The 23,467-nt window shown below is 35.7% G+C and overlaps 1 protein-coding gene across 1 annotated transcript; it reads left to right on the top strand.

Moving 5' to 3' along the window:
• The first annotated feature begins 2,383 nt into the window (after positions 1 to 2,383).
• On the top strand, positions 2,384 to 22,424 carry AFP (alpha fetoprotein). Its single transcript, XM_067734709.1, has 15 exons — positions 2,384 to 2,468; positions 2,953 to 3,004; positions 3,949 to 4,081; positions 6,044 to 6,255; positions 7,348 to 7,480; positions 8,629 to 8,726; positions 12,013 to 12,142; positions 13,960 to 14,177; positions 15,764 to 15,896; positions 16,433 to 16,530; positions 17,112 to 17,250; positions 18,878 to 19,101; positions 20,229 to 20,361; positions 21,891 to 21,945; positions 22,319 to 22,424. The coding sequence occupies exons 1-14, from the start codon at positions 2,384 to 2,386 to the stop codon at positions 21,933 to 21,935; spliced, it is 1,833 nt and encodes a 610-aa protein (XP_067590810.1). The 3' UTR covers positions 21,936 to 21,945; positions 22,319 to 22,424.
• Positions 22,425 to 23,467: the final 1,043 nt, after the last annotated feature.

A 23,467-nucleotide genomic window follows, 5' to 3' on the forward strand; every position in this document is an offset into this window, starting at 1 on the left:
CAGAGATACAGCCATGGAAAATTATTTGATATAGACCTTAAAGGATGGATAAAATTTTTACAAGCATTGTTGAGAAAGGAGAAGAGGGATTAACCACAGTCCCCCTCCCTGCCAAGCTTTCAAACAACCAACCACTCAATCCAACAGAGAACAAAATAGAGCCCAGAAGGAATAAGTAGTCCAGTATCGTCTGAAGAGAAGGCATTTTCTAGCAACCACATGTATAGCTTAATTGCTTTGAAGAAAAGTACCTCTAATATTTAACACTAATAGCAATGCTAACATGATAATAAAAATTATTATCTTTTAAAAATGTTAGGTATCAAACGTTTTAAATACATTACTCCATCTATACACAAAAAACTTCAGGTGAATATTATCATTTTCATTATATACGTGAGAAAATTAAGAATCAAAGAGATTAAATTATTTGCCCAAAGTCATATGGCTAATAATTGTTACAGCCAGGATTAGCATCTGCCTGATACAAAAGTCCAGTTTACCATGCTAAGCTGTTTCTGAGCAGTTTCATAGATTTATTAAAAAGTAAACCATCAGAATTAGAGCAATGGAAACACATTTGATGTAAACTGTGCACTTTGGACAACACTTTGAGCAATGACACATATACATCATGGGTTGTTTGCAGTTAGTAGACAAACTCTGGTTCACAGCTCCTCTTTATTGCTTGTCTTTTAAAACTGGGTGTTCCTCAGGGTACCTCTTTTCACTACCATCTCTCTTTCTCATCCCATCACATGGCTATAATAACTATCTAAAAGCTGATGATTCCTGAATCTCCATCTCCAGCTTTGATCTTGTTGCAGAGGTTAAGAAGTACTATTCAACGGCCCATCAGCTTCTCTAGTGGAGGTCTTACTTCAAACTTGCAAACCAGGGTGTTCTGCTTAATAATTACACTAAGTTAACAGGCATAAACCAGAGTGGACTGGTCACTCTGCCTTAAGCTTCGATATATGCAAAACTAAACACACATTCAGTAAGTACGTCCTTTTGGTTTTAACTCATTCATATCACTTACATTCATCCACAACTCTCATTCCTGTTAGCACTACCCTCATCCAGGGCACTTACTGGACCATATTATTCTAAAAACTTCCTAACAGTTCTCCTTATCACAATCTTGTCTCCTTTTATAACAAAGAGATGGTTTCAAAGCACAAATGTGATTTTTATTAGCACCCTTTTGTAGTCTCTGTTATTTTAGGATGAAGTGTAAACTTGATTTAAAAGGTCTTTGAGATGTGGCCCTGCTCACTTTGCCAGAAATTCCCTTTATAGAGTAAGTTTCCTCATCTTTAAACTTTGTATCTGATTGCAGTTGCATTTCTTCCAGTTCCTTAAATACACTGTGCTGGCCCTCACTAGTGGGCCTTTCCACGGCTTTCTAAATTTGCTTTGGACACTTCCCTCCCTCTTTGTTTGGCCCACCTTCAGTTTTTCTACTGGTCCCCACTAAGAGGTTGCTTCCTCCAGGAAGCCTACCCTGACTCCCTCCAAAAATGTCAGGTGTTCCTCTTCTTACTCTACTTATCACTGCATCTATCACACCGTGTTGTGATTGCTGATAATAACTGTCTGTCTCTCCTGTTATATCGTAAACTCAGTGAGAACAGGGGTGGTGCCTGTTTCTTGTTGCTGATTATTTCCATCAAAGAACAGTGCCTGGTATGCAGACTTCCTCTTTTTGTTGAGTGAATAAATAAAACTCCCATCTATTAAGTGCCATTCTGCAAAAGGCCCTATTCTTAACCATTTCAACTCATTAATTTATTTAATCATGAAAGAATTCTTTCACTCTCATTATTTTATAGATGATGAAAATAAAGTTCAGAAAAATTAAACAACTCATCCAAAGTTATGTAGCTAATAAGTGGTAGGGCAAAAATTCAACCCTGGTCCCCAAGCCCTCATGTTGCACCATGACACTGTACTGCCCTACTGATAATATGGCAGTAATGAGTTAGTGCATTTAGTTGAATTTCATACAAAGTCTGACGTCTTTTGTCTATGGCCCTGTTAACTTCTGTTGTGCAATTTAGGGAAAAGTCACCTCCTTGAATACTCTGTAGTTTGAGAAGAATATTTGTTATATTTGCAAAATGGAATGAATTTGCAAGTTTTTCCCCCTTTTTCCACCCAAAAGAGGTCTGTGTCCTTGAACATAAAACACAAATAATCCCTGTGCTGTTAATTATTAGCAAGTCATCCCATTTGGAACATAAGGAAATAAAGTAACAGATATACCAACAGAAGATTACTAGTTAACAGGCATTGCTAGAGAAGACTATAAAAGAATTTCAGCATGATTTTCAATATTCTGCCCCCATCATCATCACCAACAACAAAATAGCTAGCAACCATGAAGTGGGAGGTATCAATTTTTTTAATTTTTCTACTAAATTTTACTGAATCCAGAACAATGCAAAAAAATGCATATGGAATAGGTAAGATATTTTGTGCTTTTCTCTTGTCTTTTTCCTATATGGAAATTCTTAAATTTGCTTTTATTCATTTGCCTTGATTTATTTATCATACTTACTGTTCGACACAGAGGAAAAGTATTTAATTGGTGAATATCATTAAATGAATGATAAACTTGTATATTTATAAGAGTACAAGAGTTTTACAAAATCATGGCAGTGCTTAACGTTACCTGTGAATGGTTCAATGGTTCCAAGAAATTGGAAGATATAAAATCTGAATTTTAGTGTTAAGTCTACTATAAATTATTCTCATTAACTTTATTCCTTAGTTTCTTAGTTTTCTCAAGTACAAAATTAAGATGCTTGGATACATGATTCCTAATGTCCTCTCAGTTCTAAAATTGTATAGTTTTAACTTAGACACAAACATTTACATCTAACAACGATTACTTTCCTGATTGCAGTTGAAAATATCATTTCTCATGAAGTTTATCTTGCTTTCCAGCTTCCATATTGGATTCTTCCCCATGCTCTGCAGAGATGAATTTAGTTGACCTGTAAGTTTTGCTTGTATAAATGCACTTTAAATATGCAAAACAATGAAAATTTTAGTTAAGTAATTGAATAAAGTTGCATAGCCCTATGAGTTTTTAAAAGTGTGAAAGCAAACTAGACAATGCTAAGAAAAGTTATTTATGTTGAATATCAAATTGATATTGAAGAAGTTGGACTGTTACTCCATGCCTTAGATGTTAACCCCAAACTCTAGATTCCTTGTAAAGAGATGGGACAAACAAAATCAGATTTTAGAAACTGAAGAATAATGTCTGATTGATGGCAACTATGTATGAATTCAGGAATTTTTCTCATCAATACCAATAGGATGACATTACCATATTCTCTATTCTGAATACTATTTAATTCTAGTAGCAAATAGTTGGAGGTAAAATGTTCTATTTTTGGTTATTTGTAGAAGGTATGTTGTTCTCTTGAATGATATCTTTCTGTCCCACACTTCTGAAGTTTCTAATAAGGAATTTAAAGTCGTGTGTTACAGATACTGGTTGCACACAGAAACCTGCAGAAGCATTGCTTTGGGTCAATCCATGATCAGACCTTGATTATGCTGGTAGTAGACACAGGTAGAGGTCTAATGACCAATTCTTTGCTTAAAAAAAACAAAAAACAAAAAACTACAAAGGATATAAATACCTTCAATTATGGAGACATTGCAGTGGGTGGATGACCACAAAAGGAGGAACCACTCTTAGGGGAAATCCACTTATTTTCATTGTTAACAGATATATGTATATTTATGGGGGAAGGGGAAAAGAAGACAGACATTTCTTCCTGGACGGCTAAAATTTCACATACTTTTTTAGCAAAAGTCATCCCCTAAACAGGTCACAACATAACAGACAATAAAAACAAACAAAAACTAACCTTGAGAAAAAGATTGATATGTCTGTTCCTTAAGCATTCATATGTATTTTTGTTTCAGAGCTACCATATTTTTTGCCCAGTTTGTTCAAGAGGCCACTTACAAGGAAGTAAGTCAAATGGTGAAAGATGTATTGACTGTAATAGAGAAATCCACTGGCAGTGAGCAGCCTGCAGGGTGTTTAGAAAACCAGGTGAGTGAATAATAATAATTTTTTTAAAAAGCACTGTGATATTTGACCAAAACTCAGCATGCAGAAGAGAAGATGCAGGGACTGCATAAGAAATAAATACATTTAAATATCTCAAGACCTGTTTTATGAAAGGAGGTTTAGGTTAATTCTGATTTGCTGGAGAGAGCAGAGGAGAAAACAGTGGGTGTCTATTGTAAAGAGACAATATAAGCATGGTGACTAAGAGCTAAGGTTCTGAAATCAGAGTATCTGGGTGACCATGGGCGTATTACTTAACTTCATTGAGATTTAGTTTCCTTATATATAAAGTGAGGAATAATAATAGCTTCCATTTCTGGGTTGTCATGGAGATTGATATGATAATGGTAGCAGGGGTTAATTTTTATTAAGCACACAATGTGACAGGCATTATTCTCAGGAGTGTTACATATCCATTGATAATCAAAATACTTTGTGACATGGAGCATAGCATTGATGAATCAGAATCAATGTCCAGTGAGCCAAGAGACCCTGGCTGGGGCTCATTGGTAGAATATCAGCTTTGCTTGCAAATATTAATTTATTAAATCTTTATCATAATCCTAGGAGATAGATGCTAATATTCCAGTTGGAGAAGATGAGACACAGAGAGGTTAAACAACTTTCTTAAGGGAGTCCAGAACCAGAATTTAAATTATGTCATCTGGCTCCAGAACTAACACCCTTAGTGACTTCATTATACTATACACTATAGTGAATGTGAGGTGCATAGCATAGATTAGGGTTGACGGATTTAACAAACAAACGACAACAAAATATGAAGCCCTCTTAAATTTGAATTTCAGATAAACAGTGACTACTTTTTTTATTATAGGATATCCTAATGTAACAGATTAATAAATAACAGTTATTAGTGTTTATTATTATCTCAATATAGAAAAGAATTAAGAACTTTAAAATGATTAGAGCTACCAGTTCTGGGACAAAATGCCCAGAGAATCCTCTGTCATGATGGAGCTCGTGAAGTAGCCAAAAAATGATCTATCTGCAATATTGCAAAGGAGACGCCCTTTTAAAGATATAAAGTACTTTACAACTCTGAAATCGATGACTTAAATAAAAATCCCTTATAGGCATCTCTATTTTTAGCTTGACATGTGAAATAAGCAAAATATATTTTATATTGCAACTTTACATCCAATGAGACATCCAAGGTGATGTTACAGATTAGTGATTTACCATTGTAAACTTAAAGGCATGATGTTTTAGGTGGATTGGGAACTGGAAGTCTTAGTTAAGATTTCCAGGATTCTCTAAATATTAGCAGTTATAAAAGCTAAATTAAAAGTTTCCTGAGATGAATGAAACACACGTATTCCTCAGAGGCATTCATCAGACTAGTGGTGTCATCACCTGATTTTGGTAAAGCTAAGGCAAACAAGAAAGATTTTAAGCATTTACAATGTACATTTTAAAACTCTCTCTTTTTTTTTTTTGATCTTAGTTCCCCAACCAGGGATTGAACCCAGGCCACAGCAGTGAAAGCTCCAAGTCCTAACCACTGGACCGCCAGGGAATTCCCTAAAACATTTTAGCTAAATCTATAATTAGACCCATTAAAAGTATTGGAAGCTATTTTTATTCAGTTTCAAAATATTTTGATTTTTATGTGAAAATAATATCCAATTTTATATTAGTGTCTCATAATAAGAATGCCAGATGGAGTATCTATGTCCTCCTTTTAAGATAAAATAATTTTGTCTAATAGGCATGTGTATTATTTAAGGTTGAAAACTAAATTCCGTTTTCCAAACACATAAAAGAAAGCTATCCCATCAGGCTGAAACTAAATATATTGGAATTTGTAGGGGGAATTATTTTCCTAATCTACCGTTCTGACTTCAAATATTAGAAAACTTTTCATGTGTTTTACAGCATTTTTAGGTAAAGTTAGTTGTCTTTCATTAAAAATAAATCTTATAGGTATCTGCCTTTCTGGAAGAAATTTGCCATGAAAAGGAAATTCCTGGAAAGTATGGGCTTTCAGACTGCTGCAGCCAAAGTGGAGAGGAAAGACATGACTGTTTCCTAGCACACAAAAAGGCCGTTCCAGCATCCATCCCACCTTTCCAAGTTCCAGAACCTGTCACGAGTTGTAAAGCATATGAAGAAGACAGGGAGCTATTTATGAACCGGTAAGGATCCGATTTTAAAGGTAGATAAGACCCCAGAAAGAGTGCAGTACCGAGCAGAATCTACAAATTCTGCAATTTGTGGCTGTATTCTAAAACATGGAGAAGTAATGTTTGGTGTGGCATCTGCTGAGCTCCTGACCTACGAGATTAGGTGAGAAACATTAAGTGTAACTTTGTCTCCACAGCACGTAGATAGATGGGTATAGACCACACAGGAGACCCACCAGTTTTTCCTTTAGTCTCTTAGATACACCTTGTTTTTTCTCTCTAATTTTAGCTTGCCCAAGAATATATTAGTGCGGCACAAAATGACTCCTTCTAGAGCCAAATATTTGGTGTTTTGTGTTCACCAAATTGCCTGAAAATAGAAAATGTTAGCGATCCAGGAATGTTTAAGGTACATAAGCATGTCTAACATTTATTGAGCATTTAGGATGTTTTAGGAACATGTGTGCCTGGCACGTATGAGCATATTAATGCTCACAAACAGCCTATCATCTCCTTGTCGTCTTTCTCTTCATTCCCTTTCTTCTTCCTACTTTGCAGATGAAGAAATTGAAGCTTAGATGGTTAAGACAATTGGATGAGGGCAGACCACTAGTACATTCCCAAGCTGGGATTTGAACCCAGGTTCTCTGTTGGGGAAGCCTGTGTTTAACTCTTAATCACTTCTACCTTCCACGTTGCTGCCTAATCCAGAGAAATATGGAAGCTGCCCTTAGAACATCTCTGCTATGTTGACTGCCAGGGTGGATAATCTCGTTCTGCACTGATGAGAAAAAAGACTCCACCTTTCTCTTTTACTTAGTGGAGGTCTGGCCTTGTTGACCCCCGAAACATATCTGTGTAGGCTTATTGAAAAGGATACTTTCATAAGAATCATAGTCAGTGTTTTTGCCTAGTTTGCTCTTATAATCTCATAATAGATTTTTCCTTTTCTTGGAGGATCTTTAGTGAGGAAAATTTTGACAGCAAGTGGAAAAAAATATGACTATTTTCTGAATCTTTAAACAATTCCAGAGTCCAGTTCCAAGCAGTAGCAGTCCTATTTTAATGTGTTTGTAAATCTTACTGATCCTTTTCATTTCACAGATACGTCTATGAGATAGCAAGAAGGCACCCCTTCCTATATGCACCTACAATTCTTTCTTTGGCTGCTCAATATGACAAAGTAATTCCACCTTGCTGCAAAGCCGAAAATGCAGTTGAATGCTTCCAAACAAAGGTGTTGTATTTGTGTGGCTATCTGAACTAATAACTTCAATCTGGCTATGACTTACTAAAACCAAACAAAGTTAAAAATGGAAATATGCTTTGTGGGCAGAGTATCATTTTCAGAATAGAGCATATTTCAGCACTCTGTTATTCTTTGGGTAAAAACCCTGGGTTTGCTCTTTTTTTATTCATTCCTTTATCCATTCATTCAGCCAACAATCATTTTATTATTAAGGAAATGAATTTGGTGCGATAAAGACAGAGGTAGAGGTGATAACATAAATGAAAGAGAACAGAGTAAGAGGTGAAGGAAGCAAGTGAAAGAAGATGGGGCAGAAGGAAAAAGAGCAGAAGAGAAAAAAGGTGAACGAGAAGTATGATAAGTGCTTTATATTTATTATTTCTTTTAAACCTTAGAACAAATTTGAGGTGTAAGTGTTATTGTCATTTAACAAACAAGGAAACTTAGGTTTAGAGATGCAAATAGTTTTCTTAGGTTTTGGAGAGCTAGGACAACATCCACGATGAATTACTTGCTGCCTGAAGTCCTATAACAAAATTCCTAAGAACTGTGACTATTCCCAGAATGTCAGGCTGTGATGCAATCTTACGTTTTGTTACTGAGAAGACATTTAAGAAATTATCAGGCTTCGATTTGTTCAAAATTACAGTTGTTTATTCATTATCTCAAGTATGAAAGTTACAAGTGTTTCTGTTTCAAGATTTTTTTTTTTTTTTTTTTTTTTTTTTTTTTGCGGTACGCGGGCCTCTCACTGTTGTGGCCTCTCCCGTTGCGGAGCACAGGCTCCGGACGCGCAAGCTCAGCGGCCATGGCTCACGGGCCTAGCCGCTCCGCGGCATGTGGGATCTTTCCAAACCGGGGCACGAACCCATGTCCCCTGCATCGGCAGGTGGACTCTCAACCACTGCGCCACCAGGGAAGCCCTCAAGATATTTTTAATAATTCTACCTGGCATAGATGTATATAAACCCATCTAAAAGAAAGAATGAATAAAGTTCTGCAAAGATATATTGCATTTATAAGTTTTAGCAAAAATTTTTAGAGTTTCATGTTTTAGTTGTATCTGTTGTTTTTCTAATTATTAGAGCCTATAAGGGAAAATACATCCTTTCTTGACACCTCATTTTTCTATCTAGGCAGCATCAATTACAAAAGAATTAAGAGAAAGCAGCTTGTTAAATCAACATATCTGTGCAGTAATGAGAAAGTTTGGACCCCGAACCTTCCGAGCCATGTAAGTTTAAGCTCTATCTAGGGAAGAAGGTGAGATCTGCAAAACTCCCATTTTGCAGTTTGAGTCCATTTTTCACATTGTTACTGTTGTAGAGAATGAAGTCTCCTTTGATGACAGCTAATGTGATTAGAATCATGAAATCCTAGGATTGGGAGGAACAGATCAGTCTGCTGTTTAACACTTATTAAAGTCTACATGAGATAACACTTGAGAAGACTTTGGAGATTTATGCTTTTTACCTATTCTTCTAGATACTCAAGTTCTGGACTGCAATCAATTTACACCTCATAATTATACTACACTTTTTTTTTTTTAGAGAAGTATTACCGTTTATTATTTTTTATGCATTAGTTCATTGAGATATATGCTTTTTGATGTGTGTTATAGTCTAAAAGAAGTGCTCAAAAATTCCAGTTGTTTCTCTTTTCATTTGTGCTTGTTTGTATGCTTTATATCTGTAAGAGATTTTAAGGTTCTTGTGGTAACAGGTTTGCTTTCTTCCCAGTACCCGACACAATGGTTTTGATCTATGATCTCCAGATGTTATTAAACTGTTTTTTTTTTTAAGTTGATGGAATGATCTTAAACAGATATACCACATTTTCCTAGATTCTCTACAAGGTAGATTAGCCTTCTCTAAGTATCATTTAAAATTTCTGGCTTAACAAGAAATTCTTTACATTAACTCTGCTTCCTAATCTTCCTATAAAAGTCCATTGTGTCAATTGTTGCTTTTTATGAAAATATTCACTTGAGGCAATAATATTAGAATCCATTGTCCAGGGGAAAACAAAATAGTCATTTCTGAAGAACTGGCATGTATTTTCCTAACTGATGAAAGCATGTAACTCACTGAAGTCTGTTTTCTTGTCCCAGCTGCTAAAACGCTCAGAGGCAAATTTGGAGTTTTTCAGCTGACTGCATTAACTCTTACACTTAGCATATTTGCCTTTTCTCTTTTCCCTTGATTCTATCTATCTATTTATCTATCTAATCTATCATCTTTCTATCTTTCATCTATCTAATTTATCCCTATCTCATCTATCTATCTTTGTTGTTAGGATGAGAGGAATATTAAAAAAAAAGCCCAAACAATTGAATCAGGTAGTTCAACCTCTTCATTTTTACACATGAGTAACCCGAGGTCCAGACAGATTAAAACAGTTTACCCAAGACCACACTACTGGTCATCAGAACAAAGTTTTTCTAGATCCTTTTCATGATTTTTCTTTCTTTTTTTTTTTTCATTTTATTTTATTTATTTATTTTTATACAGCTGGTGATCCTTGTCATCATTTATTTCCATTACACCTACTTGTCTGCTATGTCAGTGATCTCTAATTGTCTGTGTCCTGACAACTGAGAATTTGAGGTCAAGTATAGGAATCAGAATTACCAGTGGTTTAGAGCCCCACTAGCCAGTATGGCAGCCACTAGCCACACGAAGCTCCTGAGCATTTGAAATGTGGCTAGTGCAAATGAGGAACTGTGTTCTAAGTGTAAAACCTGATTTCAAAGACTTAGTATGAAAAAGAAAATGTACAATATCTCATTAATAGGTTTGAATGTTATAAACAAGGACCTGCTGTATAACACAGGAAACTATATTCAGTACCTTGTAATAACCTATAATGGAAAAGAATCTGAAAAAGAATATATATATTCAGATATATATATATATATATATATATAACTGAATCACTTTGCTGCACACCTGAAACTAACACAACACTGTAAATTAACTATACTTCAATAAAAAATGGTTAAAAAAAGTTTTAATGTTGATTACATATTGAAATGATATTATTTTTGATATATTGGGTTAAAAAACATATTATTAAAGTAAATTTAACCTGTTCCTTTTTACATTTTAATATGGTTACTAGGAAATTTTAAATTACATAACTGTAATTAAAGTACTCTTCAACTTTTATGCTGAGACATTTCTAGCCTAGAAAAACATCTGACCTGCTAATTGAAGAATATTAAGTGCATGCATTTAAAGTTTATTTATTTGTTTGCTTGTTAAATGACACGTTTAAAAATATTGTACATAGTGAAGACAGATTAAAGTTTTTAGTCGTGGATTTAGTTCCAAGACTGACTGATTCTTCTTGGAAGAGGTCAGATTATGCTTTAATCACCCTCCAACTCTATTAGAAACTTAAAGATTGATTCTTGATTTGCTTTAGTTAAATTTACCTTAGTAATACAATGTAAGTTAAGATTTTATTATAATGACATTATTTATCATTTGCTATCCATAAGTAGTTAAATTTAAATGTTCTCAATTTAAAAAGAAAATCCATCTTTATCAGTAGCAGCAAAAATACCAGTTGCTCTAGGCCACAGTGGTCTCACCAAGACATCTCTTAAAATTTATATGAACTATGGAGAAGAAATAAGAATTTTTGTTTCTTACCTCCTTTTTGGGTCACACTACATGTCTTGGCATGATGACACATTTGAGTGCTTAGTCTGCTCCACTTTCCTGTCCCGTTGATATGCACATATGCATCCTTCCCTATATTCTAAGAAGTAATTTTTTCTCCCAAATAAAAGAATGATTATCATTCTCATAGAATTTTCCATTTCTTAATTGTTTATCCTTTTTAATTTTTTCCCACCCTCTCACAGCAATGATCCCCAATACTCAGCATCATGGTTGAACAGCAAAAAGATAGATATCATTAAAATTCACAGGAAAGGTTTTAGGAAAAGACAAATCACTTCTAAACCTTTTGTAGGGCCAGATCACAGTTTATAGAGCCACTGCCTTGAAAGACTGGGCTAGAATTAACAAGACATAACACTTTTCCTTTTCTTTTTAAACGAGAACATATTGGTCTTTTATCCTTGGAGCTGTAACTATACTAATACTCTATAAATGTTATTTAAGTTTTTTTAACATCTTTATTGTGGAGTATAATTGCTTTACAGTGTTGTGTTAGCTTCTGCTGTATAACAAAATGAATCAGCTATACATATACATATATCCCCATATTTCCTCCCTCTTGCGTTTCCCTCCCACTCTCCCTATCCCACCCCTCTAGGTGGTCACAAAGCACAGAACTGATCTCCCTGTGCTATGCGGCTGCTTCCCACTAGCTATCTATTTTACATTTGGTAGTGTATATATGTCCATGCCACTCTCTCACTTCGTCCCAGCTTACCCTTCCCCCTCCCACGTCCACAAGTCCATTCCCTGTGTCTGCGTCTTTATTCCTGTCGTTATTTAATTTTGATAGATAACCAAGATTGATTCTAATTCTTTTTTTCCCCTTAGAACTGTTACTAAACTGAGTCAAAAGTTTCCCAAAGCTAATTTTACTGAAATTCAGAGACTGGTCGTGGATGTGGCCCACGTACACGAGGAATGCTGCAGAGGAAATGTGCTGGAGTGTCTGCAGGATGGGGTGAAGAGTCTTGCCTCCTATAAAAGAGATATTCCCACTCCCTTTTCTTTCTTTTGCTCTCATTCTAAATGGGAGAAGGGTGTCTGCCATGAGTTGGTCATAGAATGTGGAAACTAGCTGACTGAGTGAAGTTACAGACTTCTTAACAGTAAAACTTGAATCTCTTTTGTTGACTCTGCTTTTCACTTAAGGGATGCGCCCCTCTTCCTAGACCAGTGCTCATTCATTCTTACTTCTAAAGGAGATGGTAACCTCTCTGGAGGTCTCCACACAGAATTTTTTGGGGAAAACTCTATTTTTAATATATTTGTTTTTTCACCCATTTGTGCTTTCATTTGATAAATATATATTGAATACTTTCTATGTGCTAGCCACTGTGGGGCATACCTGTTAGGAAGGCACAAGCTGGTTTTAAGAAATGTATAGTTTGATAAGAGAGATAAGACATGTGACCTCAATGGGGTTAGAGACTGTCTTTGGTTTACCGTTATTTCCATAGGCCATCAGCGCCATGCCCGGCACGTGGAAGGCACTCTATATCATATACATAGAGCTATTACATGAATACAACAAAATAATAAAAGAAACATAAAGAATAACACAAGATATTGTTCTATACGGTAAAAAGCTAGCCATCGTGGAGAGGTGTGAATAAGGGCTCTAGGGGAATTAAAAACCAAAAACAAATACCCCCAAAACAGAATCCTCAAGCATGCCATAGTCAGTTGCGATTTAAGCAGTGTGGCATTGGTCTATTTCGGGCCACCCTAGGCTTCCTAGATGTTGGAGGCCTGTCTATCCCCAAATTATTCCCTCTCTGGTCCCCTGTGATACACCTTCTTCTTCAAGGAGGCTTAGAATCATTGCTCCTAGATATTTCGGTGGCTTGAAACCAGGGCTGGAATATGGTTTCCAGAAGGTTGAAAGTGAGGATAGAATGCTGCTTTCAGCCAGTCCACGGCAATTTGGCTGAGATACACTTGAAAACCAGCAAGAAGCCAAGGCTGTAGGGGAGACCTGAGGGTGAGTCTTTGGGCCCAGGCAGAGAATCCTGTTGTCAGTAGTTGGGGCTGCCTCTAAGACAAATTTTCCTATATCATTTATTTTTCCTTTTAGAAGCATTTACCGTCATATTAGAAATGGTAATAAGAATGATTTTATTTTTCTTTGATGTGAGTTGTATCAGTTTCAGTTGACTATTTTACTAATTTGTATACTCATTTTTTAAAGTTTAGTTTTTTCAATTTTTGGACTTCAAACCACCCTTTTCCATTAAAGTGAAAAAAATAATTTAAAAGTATGGTATATAAGTTGGATTTTTAATGGCTGAATAATGGGTTCTAATTGTTCCTGGTGAGAATGCACAGAATTTTCAGTCCTTTGACAGTTACGTGTAAGCTCGGCTTCTTTCTGGCCACTTACATGCGTTTCATTATCTATAGACTGCCCTCTGGAGGTCATAATCGGTTACTGCAGGGTTGTATAAACAGCAAATGTTTACTACCAAATTTCAGTACTAATAGAAAGATATGCATCAACGTGCATGTCATTTCGTTTGAGGAGTACCTTTGTCTTTTGTTTTTAAAAGCTTGCTATTAGAATAAAATAGTAGATTTTAGCTGACAACTATGAAAAGAAGAGTTGAACAAACAAGCCTAGGTGGAAAGGAGTGAGGAAAGGTAGAGAAGGGAGAAAGCACTAAAATGGGAGGCAAGGTAAATGTCTTCTTCCTTCCTTCTTTCCTTCCTAGGACTGGCCACGAGGTCCTGAATTAAAGAACAAATGTTTAAAACTTAGACTTTATTTTTCTATTACAGGAAAAAATTATGTCCTACATATGTTCTCAGCAAGATATCCTGTCAAGCAAAATAGCAGAATGCTGCAAATTACCCACCGCACTTGAACTTGGTCATTGCATAATTCATGCAGAAAATGATGACAAACCTGAAGGCTTATCTCCAACTCTAAATAGGTTTTTAGGAGAGACAGATTTCAACCAACTTTCTTCAAGGGAAAAAGATCTCTACATGGCAAGGTAACACACTCTGTACATGTCTGTTCACACAAGTAAAAATTATGATGTGACTGACAGCTTTGTGTTGTTGAAATGGTTTCTGAACTCAGTATATGAGGATAATGTTAGAATGTTCTAAGCCAAAATATAGTTAGGAGGAAATAACTAGGAAATAAGGAATAGGGTGTATCTTATACTGATGAGACTTTCACCACTGCTGTTATTAACTGGCTTGCTTATGAGGATGCATTTTGTTTTGTATCAGTTTCTCTGGCATCAGAAGCATTGTCATCCCTGTATGGATTACTCATGTAAAGACCACCATTGGACTTCCGAATAGGATATGGATATTTTTGTAATAAGAAGGGCTCATAATTAAGAATGTGCTTTTTCACTGTACATATTTTAAAAACTTTTTCCCCCAAATATAACTTAATAGATAATGGTAGATAGAAGGGCTTTCATTGTAGCAGTTTATTTGCTATTTATTGAATACATGTTTTATTTTTTTAAGGAAGTGAAAACACATTTAGAGACATTTGCAGTATGGTAGTTATAACTGACAAGACATGTTCTCATTCTATTTGCCTTTAAGGGGAGCAAGCAGTTCACACATTTTCCTTTATTGTACAGTGTGTATCAGTGGACACTATTAGAGGAGGGATTTGTGCAGCTCTTAGGACACTATACTTAATGATTTCCAAAGGTCCTTCTAAATCTGAGTCTGCTTTTAATGTAGTAATGAAAAGAATGGTGCAATTTTCTTTTTAATATTCCTGGAGGATATTACTCTATTGTTGATTAAAATTAGACATGCACACATTGTTTGCACCGCTAAATTAAATTATGCAAACAAGAACAAAGTCCAGATTTCAGAAACCCGTACTGACATTATTGGAGGAAGAACTAATATGACCTATTTCTACAACCTGGGAATACAATTAATAAAGTCAAGAATTCTCTTTAAATTTACCCATTCATACATTCTGAAGCTAATTGTTTATTTAATAGAAGCAGTTCTTCAATTGGAAAGGTTCTTTGCAGTAGAAATTTTCTCAGCCGAGAACGATCTTCCCCCAGACACTTTGTGTGGCTTCCTTCACCCAGGTTTTTCTCCTGAAAGAGCTACTCAAAGAGACTTTTCTTGACCACACACTCTAAATTGTCACCCCTTTCCTTCTTGTCTACCTTGGTTTATTTCTCTTCATTGATTTATCACTACCTAAGATTGGATGACTTATTTCTTATTGGTTTCTGTCTCCCTATAATGCCTGCTTTTGAGAGGTCAGACATTTTATCTTATACATTATTGAATCCATACTGCTTAAAGAAATTGTTTGCACAGACTTGGCAGTGGAAAAATATTTGTTGTATGGATAGATTTCACGTCCATTATTGAAAGTGAATAGTGCAAAAGAAAACAAAATACCGTTTTAGAACAATTTGAGGGATTATAATTTTTATTAATAGCTTTGCCATGCGTATAGTTGAAATAATATTTGATTTCTAGGTTTATTTATTTGCATTTTAACTTCTGCATGCCATATAACACAGGAATAATTTGTCTCTTAATTCCCATAACATGATTTTTTTCACCCATATTTCAGATTTACTTATGAATATTCAAGAAGACATACTAAGCTTGCTGTCCCAATAATTCTAAGAGTTGCTAGAGGATATCAGGAGTTATTGGAGAAATGTTCACAGTCTGGAAACCCTCCTGAATGCCAGGATAAAGGGGTAAAATGCTCTAGCTTTTTAAGGAAAATCTGGAAAACTAGATGGATATCATGCATTAAAAGTGCTGTTTGTTTGAAAGCATCTAATTACTAATGAGCAGTTAGTTATATCTACTAACTAGCTATCTAGCTGTTAAGTAGTGATTAACTAGTAGTCAACAGCTATTGGCTTATTTTAGAAATAAGAATGTTTTAACCAAAAGTTCTTTGATGCACAGAATAAAAATAATATTCATTTTTGAATAGCTCCACTCCAGAAAGGCAAGAATCTTGTACAGAAAGAATTGTAACTTTTTACCCAAAGTTTGAGTTCTGCCATCAAATAACTTGGTGATTCACAAAGTTTTAAACTTATTCTCCCTAAAGTTCATTTGCCTTAATTCTCACAATTCATCTTTAATATTAAAAAACCCTCTAAAAGTGGTTTCTCTAAGATTGGTATCAAAATAGAATAAACTATTACTGGCCAATTTTTACATACAAAGTTATGTGTGAAGAAAGAGAAAAAAATGTGTGTAATAACGCTTGTATTTTCAGGAAGAAGAGTTAGAGAAATATATCCAGGAGAGCCAAGCGCTGGCAAAGCGAAGCTGCGGCCTCTTCCAGAAATTAGGAGAATATTACTTACAAAATGCGTATGCTTTTTTAAACAGTATTTTGAGTGATTTAAGATCATTAACTAGTGAGGGAAAGACCCATCTAAATTAATCACCCATGGCTACCCTAATTCCAGCCCCTATGTTGGACTGGAGGTCTTGTAATCTGGTCACCCAGTTTCCAGTTCCAGAAGGTGGCCTTCCCCAGTTCTCTCTCTTTAGGAGCAACAGATGGCCTGTGAAGCCTGATCTGTGGTACTGGCTTTGGGTTCCCCAAACCGTGCAGAGTTTTGCAGTAAAGATACCCATTGTATCATAGCCTGTTGTAGTTAAAGCGCCAAAAGATCAAAGTGCATATCGAGGAAACTTCTGAGGTTGGGAATAGGAGTCAGCCTGCTGCCCAGCGTTTATTTTCCCGTTGTGATCTGTTGGTGTAAGAAGAGGGTAGGGAATGCTTATCAGAGTAAATGCACCTCCAGCGTCGGTCCAGGTACCATGTGGGTGAAACAAATGAGCTAATTTCATGTCCCCTGATGCCAAAAGAGGGTCTTTGAGAAGGAATGAGAGTCCAGAGACTCCTGAAGGACTCAGCAAGATTTGGTGAAAAATACTTCTTTCAGGTTTCTTGTTGCTTACACCAAGAAGGCCCCTCAGCTGACCCCAGCTGAGCTGATGACCTTGACCAGGAAAATGGCGACCACGGGAGCCACTTGTTGCCATCTCAGTGAGGACAAACAATTGGCCTGTGGTGAGGGAGCGGTGAGTGTTTTGTTTAGTCCCATCCTGTTTCTGCCCTGTTGGGCTTGAAATAGCCTTATAATTCTCATTTAGGGGAAATGGGAAAAACCAATGTGGAGACGGCTTTCCCGGACTCGTTGGATTAGTTGCAGTTGAAGGGGTGTAAGAACCCGGCTCTGAATGGTTGGCATGTGGGCAAGCTTCCTGTCCTTCTAGAATGGCTGGTAGAAGTGCAGTGAGCCTATTCAACAAACAAGCAAGCTTTATGTACAGGGGAGACAGAAAGACTGACACGTCACTCAGTTCATGATTTCACCAAATACCTACTTTAATGTTAAAACAGAAAAAGCTTCAACTTTGACAGATTAAAATATGCTATTTTGTTTTTAGCCATACCTATGTTTTTATCTTTTATAGTTTAATTTTTTATGATGATATTGGGGACAATTTATTCCCCTTGACAGGGTGCAGCGTACAGAACAGGTAGGTCCCACGTTCTGAATAGTAAAATGACTTTCCAGTTGGTAATGCCAATAATCTTTACTTCTTAATGTCATACATAGGATTCCAGGTTGAATTTTTTTTTATTATTTTTTCCCTTGAAGTCACAATTGTGAATAAAATTGTGTATCTTTTTTTTTTTTCACTTTTCCTCTTTTTGATGATGAGGAGTCATTTGCTAGTCAGTCTTCATGTCCTGGAATTTTTTGTCAAAGGTTAGAAGTGAAAAGAAACTTCCCTGTGATTAAGCATCATCTTTGTCATTTATTGAATCCCACATGTTGGGAGGATGCAGGGGCACAGGATGGTGTAATGGTTCAGGAGCATAGGTTCTGGCGGCCTCCTGCCTACATTCCCATCCCACTGTCACCACTGTGAGTCTTGTCGCTCTGGGAAAGCTAGTTATCTCACTAAGCTTGAGAATTTTCATCTGACATTTGAAAATAGAGTTAGGATGGCTGTCTCAAACGAGGTAATCCGTGTGACTCACTCAGTACTAGCCTGATACATAGTATGCCCACAAAATATGTTGGCCCTTGTTACAAGTTATTATTAGGTGTTTAAGAAATATCTCTGAAGTGTGGAAGGTAGGCCAATTGTACATTAGGAAAGCCGTAAGGACACACAGACTCACACACACACACACACACACACACACATCTTATTTCTTTACAATTAGAACTACATATTAGCTGTATGTATGTATGTATGTACATATGTGAAAGGGTTAGGTTTGTGCTATTCTTACTTCAGAAAGTGATTCTCTGAATCCCAAAAATAAAATGGAAAGCTCAACTAAATATACATGGACAATGTAGGCCATGTATTGATTTCAGAGACTTTTCCCCTTCAGAAGTCTGTATGTAACTGAAAATGTGTTTTAAATCGCTGACACAAATAGCTGAAGTGGCTCTCTTCAACATCACTTGTGGAACATTGGTCACTAAATGCTGAAGTTTATCCCACACAAATGGATAAATAAGAATCTACAATATGGCAGCACATGATCCCTACACAGACAGCAAATTTTCCTGTAAATTAATTATAAGTTACTGGACATTAAATACTATTGCAACAATTTTCCTGAATCAATTCTATGGCTGATGCTCCCTCTCCTTGCTTTTTTCTTTCTCATTCTCCTAATTAGGCTGACCTTATCATTGGACTTTTATGTATCAGACATGAAGAGACTCCTGTAAACCCTGGGGTTGGCCAGTGCTGCACCTCTTCATACGCCAACAGGAGGCCATGTTTCAGCAGCTTGGTGGTGGATGAGACATACGTTTCTCCGCCATTCTCTGATGACAAGTTCATCTTCCATAAGGATCTGTGCCAAGCTCAGGGTGTAGCACTGCAAACAATGAAGCAACAGTAAGAAATGGGTATTTGCTAGCATGGAGAAGACTGACAACACTAAATAGTGGTGGAGACTTCTACTTCACACACCCAACACCCTTGGGCTCACCAGGAGAAAATTATTACGCCAAAGCACTTAAAGTGACTTTCAGAATAGTCTTGTCTCAGAGTCTTCATAGCCTCTAGTCTGGAAAAATTCACTGGGGCAGATAATTTCCTGTTTGTAACAATAGTCTCCTTTTAAACTATTGTTGTGATGCATCTTGGGATCGAGGGAAAAGGGGCAATCTATTTCGGGTAATTAGGATATATCTTTGCAGTAAGTCTTGGGTACTTCCATTCCAAGCACTGAATAAACACTTCTGAATTTTTTTCCATACTATTTACTCTTTGAAGAGAATAATCATAACATTTGATTCAACCATGCAATATGGGTGTTATGAAGTGGAATACACATTTCAGTTCATTGTGGGAGGCATTCTGTAATGATTATAGTAATGCAAGTCAATGTAACTCATGTTCTCCAAATTCCCATGCATTTTCATACCCCCATACTTTGTAAAAGGTCTTCCTTCATTTTGGAAAACTTGTTCATCCCTTTTTTCTCTGTCACAATCTGAGGCATGTTTCTAGGTACAGTAAGAATGCCGCCTGGCAAGCCTCCCCTATTCCCTGGGTCAACATTAATTCCAGCCTGAATGTATTACCAAATGAGTATTACAGGCAATTAGGACAGACAGTGCTCAGGTTAGGGGTGTGACAATGTGAATGACAAGGGTTTGGAAGTTGGAGCCTTTGAGTATGGATAAGACATATTTTAGAAGAGAGAACTGGAAAGAATTTTTTAGGCAAATAAGAAAAAGACTACTTCACTACATATAAGTAAGGTGGAACTGTGAAATAGTGTTTCATCTATAACCTGCACAAGTCCAGACCAATGGAACATTTAGCATGTTTCTCGCCTCAGTCTTTCTAATAAAGTATTAGCCAAGATATATGTGGTGAGTCTGGTGATGGGTTAATGGAATGAGGGTTTAGGGTAAGGGTTGCCAGAGCTCTGAAAGTTCTCTCCTAGGAAGGCTTTAGAAAAAGACCATTGCATAGCAGACTTCTCTTTTATATTGTTTTGTTTTAAATCATAGGTTTCTCATTAACCTTGTGAAGCAAAAGCCACAAATCACAGAGGAACAACTTGAGGCCGTCATTGCAGATTTCTCTGGCCTCCTGGAAAAGTGCTGCCAAGGCCAAGGGCAGGAAGTCTGCTTTGAGGAAGAGGTATGTGCAGCTCATGTTTACACTCAGAATACTTGGTATGGAATTTTTTGTAACGAATAATGAAAAGAGTATCCCACTAATTTATAATTTTAAAATAATGCCAGAGATATTTAATTTAGAAATAGATTGAAGGACTTTATAATATTTAAAAATAATCACAGTTTTCTCACTAAATATTAGGAGAAGTGTAATTTTAGAGTGTATTATGAGAATTATTAATTTTGATTTATTTTCTAGTGGAGAAAACTGTAAAGTGAATATATAATTAACTGCTGATAATTTAGACAGCTTCTGGCTTAAAATTTATCAATTGAGCTAAATGGATTAAAAGGATTTAATAGCAAATTAATTGTGCACATAGGATATTGGGGGAATATTTATAGGAAATATATTCAACTCAGGAGCAAGCCTTTGAATATTAACAGAGTAGTAATTAGGTATTATCTTAATATAATTATTTAGCAATTTTAGCTGGATTTGTAAATTGACTACATTTTGTAAGCCTCTAGCTTGTATTACTAAATATATTTGAATACAGCATCACTATATTTTAAAAAGATATTCTATAATTCAGCCTTTTTGCCAATTTTATTTGACTAGCTCATGATGTAGAAGTTTAGATATTTTGTTATTTGATAATATTTAGAAATGTTGAGTTTTTCAATAGATAATGTAATTACATGGGTTTGAGTGTGTGTACTTATTAGTATGTGTCTGTTTTTGGTAGGAGGGGGTGGGACACAGATAATAAAATAAGATAAAACAAAACTGATAAAATAGACTTTATGTAAACCATTTCTGATAAATATGATACAAAAAGATTAATGTCCTCTGTTTTGAGAACACGTTCATTTACATGCAGAGAACATTAACAAATAGTAGCATAGCAGTATTTTCTCTGCAAACCTTTTAATTTCTGTGACTCATTTGTAGAGAAAGGGGAGAGATGGGATGAGGCTTTGTAAAAGTTGGGAGATTGGTATAGGAAAAACAATACCTCCTGTTGATAAGAGTGGAGTTGTTTTCCTTCTGCCTTCTATTGTCCTAGCTTGTTGACATCAGAGTTGTATATCTTTATTTTTAACTTGGTTAATCTATAAACCAATGAATTCACCCATAGGTAGTGGAGAGTTAACTGTACAACTGGCACAGTGGTCTACTTTTTTATCTGATGATTCTTATTGACTGATTTATTTTATTTTTATTTATTTCTTTTTTTAATTGAAGTAGAGTGGGTGTACAATATTATATGTTACAGCTCTATAATATAGTGATTCACAAATTTTTAAAGATTATACTCCATTTATAGTTGTTATAAAATATGGCCTGCATTCTCTGTTGTACAATATATCCTTGTAGCTTATTTTATACCTAATAGTTTGTACCTCTTGCTCCCTTACCTCTATATTACCCCTCCCCCCTTCCCTCTCCCCACTGGTAGCCACTAGTTTGTTCTCTATATCTGTGAGTCTGCTTCTTTTTTCTTTTATATATTCACTAGTTTGTTGATGATTCTTTTTAATTTGCAGGGTCCAGCACTGATTTCAAAAACTCGTGCTGCTTTGGGAGTTTAAATTACTTCAGGTAACAAAAAATTCAGATAAGGCTAACTATAATGTTGATTCTCCCCAAATATTGATCCATAGTTAAATACATCCTAAGAGCTAACATTAAATACTTTTCTTAAAAATAAATGCAATTCAGTAAAAAAAAAAAAAAAAACTTCTTTAAAAACCCTGGAACAAAATAATGCCCACAATGTTAAATTAGTGATTCAACTAACTCAAAATTCTTTAAGGTTATTTCAGAGGCTTCAGAGAATGTCATTAGAAGGGCGTCCTATCAGTTTATCTGATATAGATCCAATATATGTATATATATAATATAAAATAATAAAACCAGTTACATCCTGCATCTATTAATTTAATTAGTACTTATATTTTTGTTCTTGTTACAGGGGGAAGAGAAAAGACCAAAAGTCTTTATTGTTTGGTGTGAACTTTTCCCTTTAATTCTAACTGATTTGTGCTTTTTGTGAATTAAAGAAACGATGAAGACTTTTATGTGAAATTTCCTTATCACAAAAATAAAGTATCTCCAAATGTTTCTTTTTTCCTAGCCTGCTTATTTATGAACACTTATAAATAATTTCTTCAAAGAGTTTTGTATACCATTGTCTGAAGCAGATTCTGGTCACAAAGTACTGAATATTGGTCATTGTAGGAGATTAAAGCCCCTCAAGGATGGATTTACGACCTTGAAGGCTATATTACGTGGTGAACTAAAAACATGTTCCCAGGTGAAGCACTTTTTGGTGCTTCTAGGGCACATTGTTCATTAAATGATCATTTAAGTATTCTAACACATAAGTTGGAGATGAGAAAAGAAATTATTGTTTTTATAGGATCCATCAAGAATGATATTACTCAAAATTTAACATCTACTTTTTTCTTAGTCTTGTTCATAAACCTTTTAAAACATAAATGTTAACTGTACTGTAGTTGATTGAATATAATTAACATTTTCATCAATTATTATTATTTTTTGTTCTACAAGTATTTATTGAGCATTCACTGTGTCCCAGGTCCTGTTCTGGGTGCAGTCACTGTCCTCTAGTTGCTCCAGTAAAGAAGGAAGAAACTAAGAGCAATGCAACAAGATTATGGCCATTATAGAGGCAACAACATGTTGAGAGAATCAAAGGGTGGGTGAGACCAATTGTGACTGGGGAAAGTCACATTGGCAGAGACAAACATTTAAGAAGCATCTTAGAAGATGAGTGGGCATTCATCCGTTCAAGTAAAGGAGAAGGCAAACACATGAAAGAGGAAAACATGGCCTATGACAAATGATGATGAATGATTTTAGGGGAGTATAGGGTGGGAAAGAAGGCTATAGACATGGAAGATCAAGCAAGACATTCAAGCTATATAGGATTGAGTGGATTCTCATGGGTTTTATTCCAAAGGGTTTGGATGATGTCTTATAGGTAACAGGGGACCAGAGTAATATCTAAGCAGAGTGATTAGCTTTTAAGGAGATAACTCATGAGATATGGAGGATGGGAAGTAGGGGCAGGGGAAAGAGTAGAGAGGGGCAAGGTCAG

The sequence above is a fragment of the Pseudorca crassidens genome, chromosome 4 (assembly GCF_039906515.1).
Source record: "Pseudorca crassidens isolate mPseCra1 chromosome 4, mPseCra1.hap1, whole genome shotgun sequence".
Taxonomy (NCBI): domain Eukaryota; kingdom Metazoa; phylum Chordata; class Mammalia; order Artiodactyla; family Delphinidae; genus Pseudorca; species Pseudorca crassidens.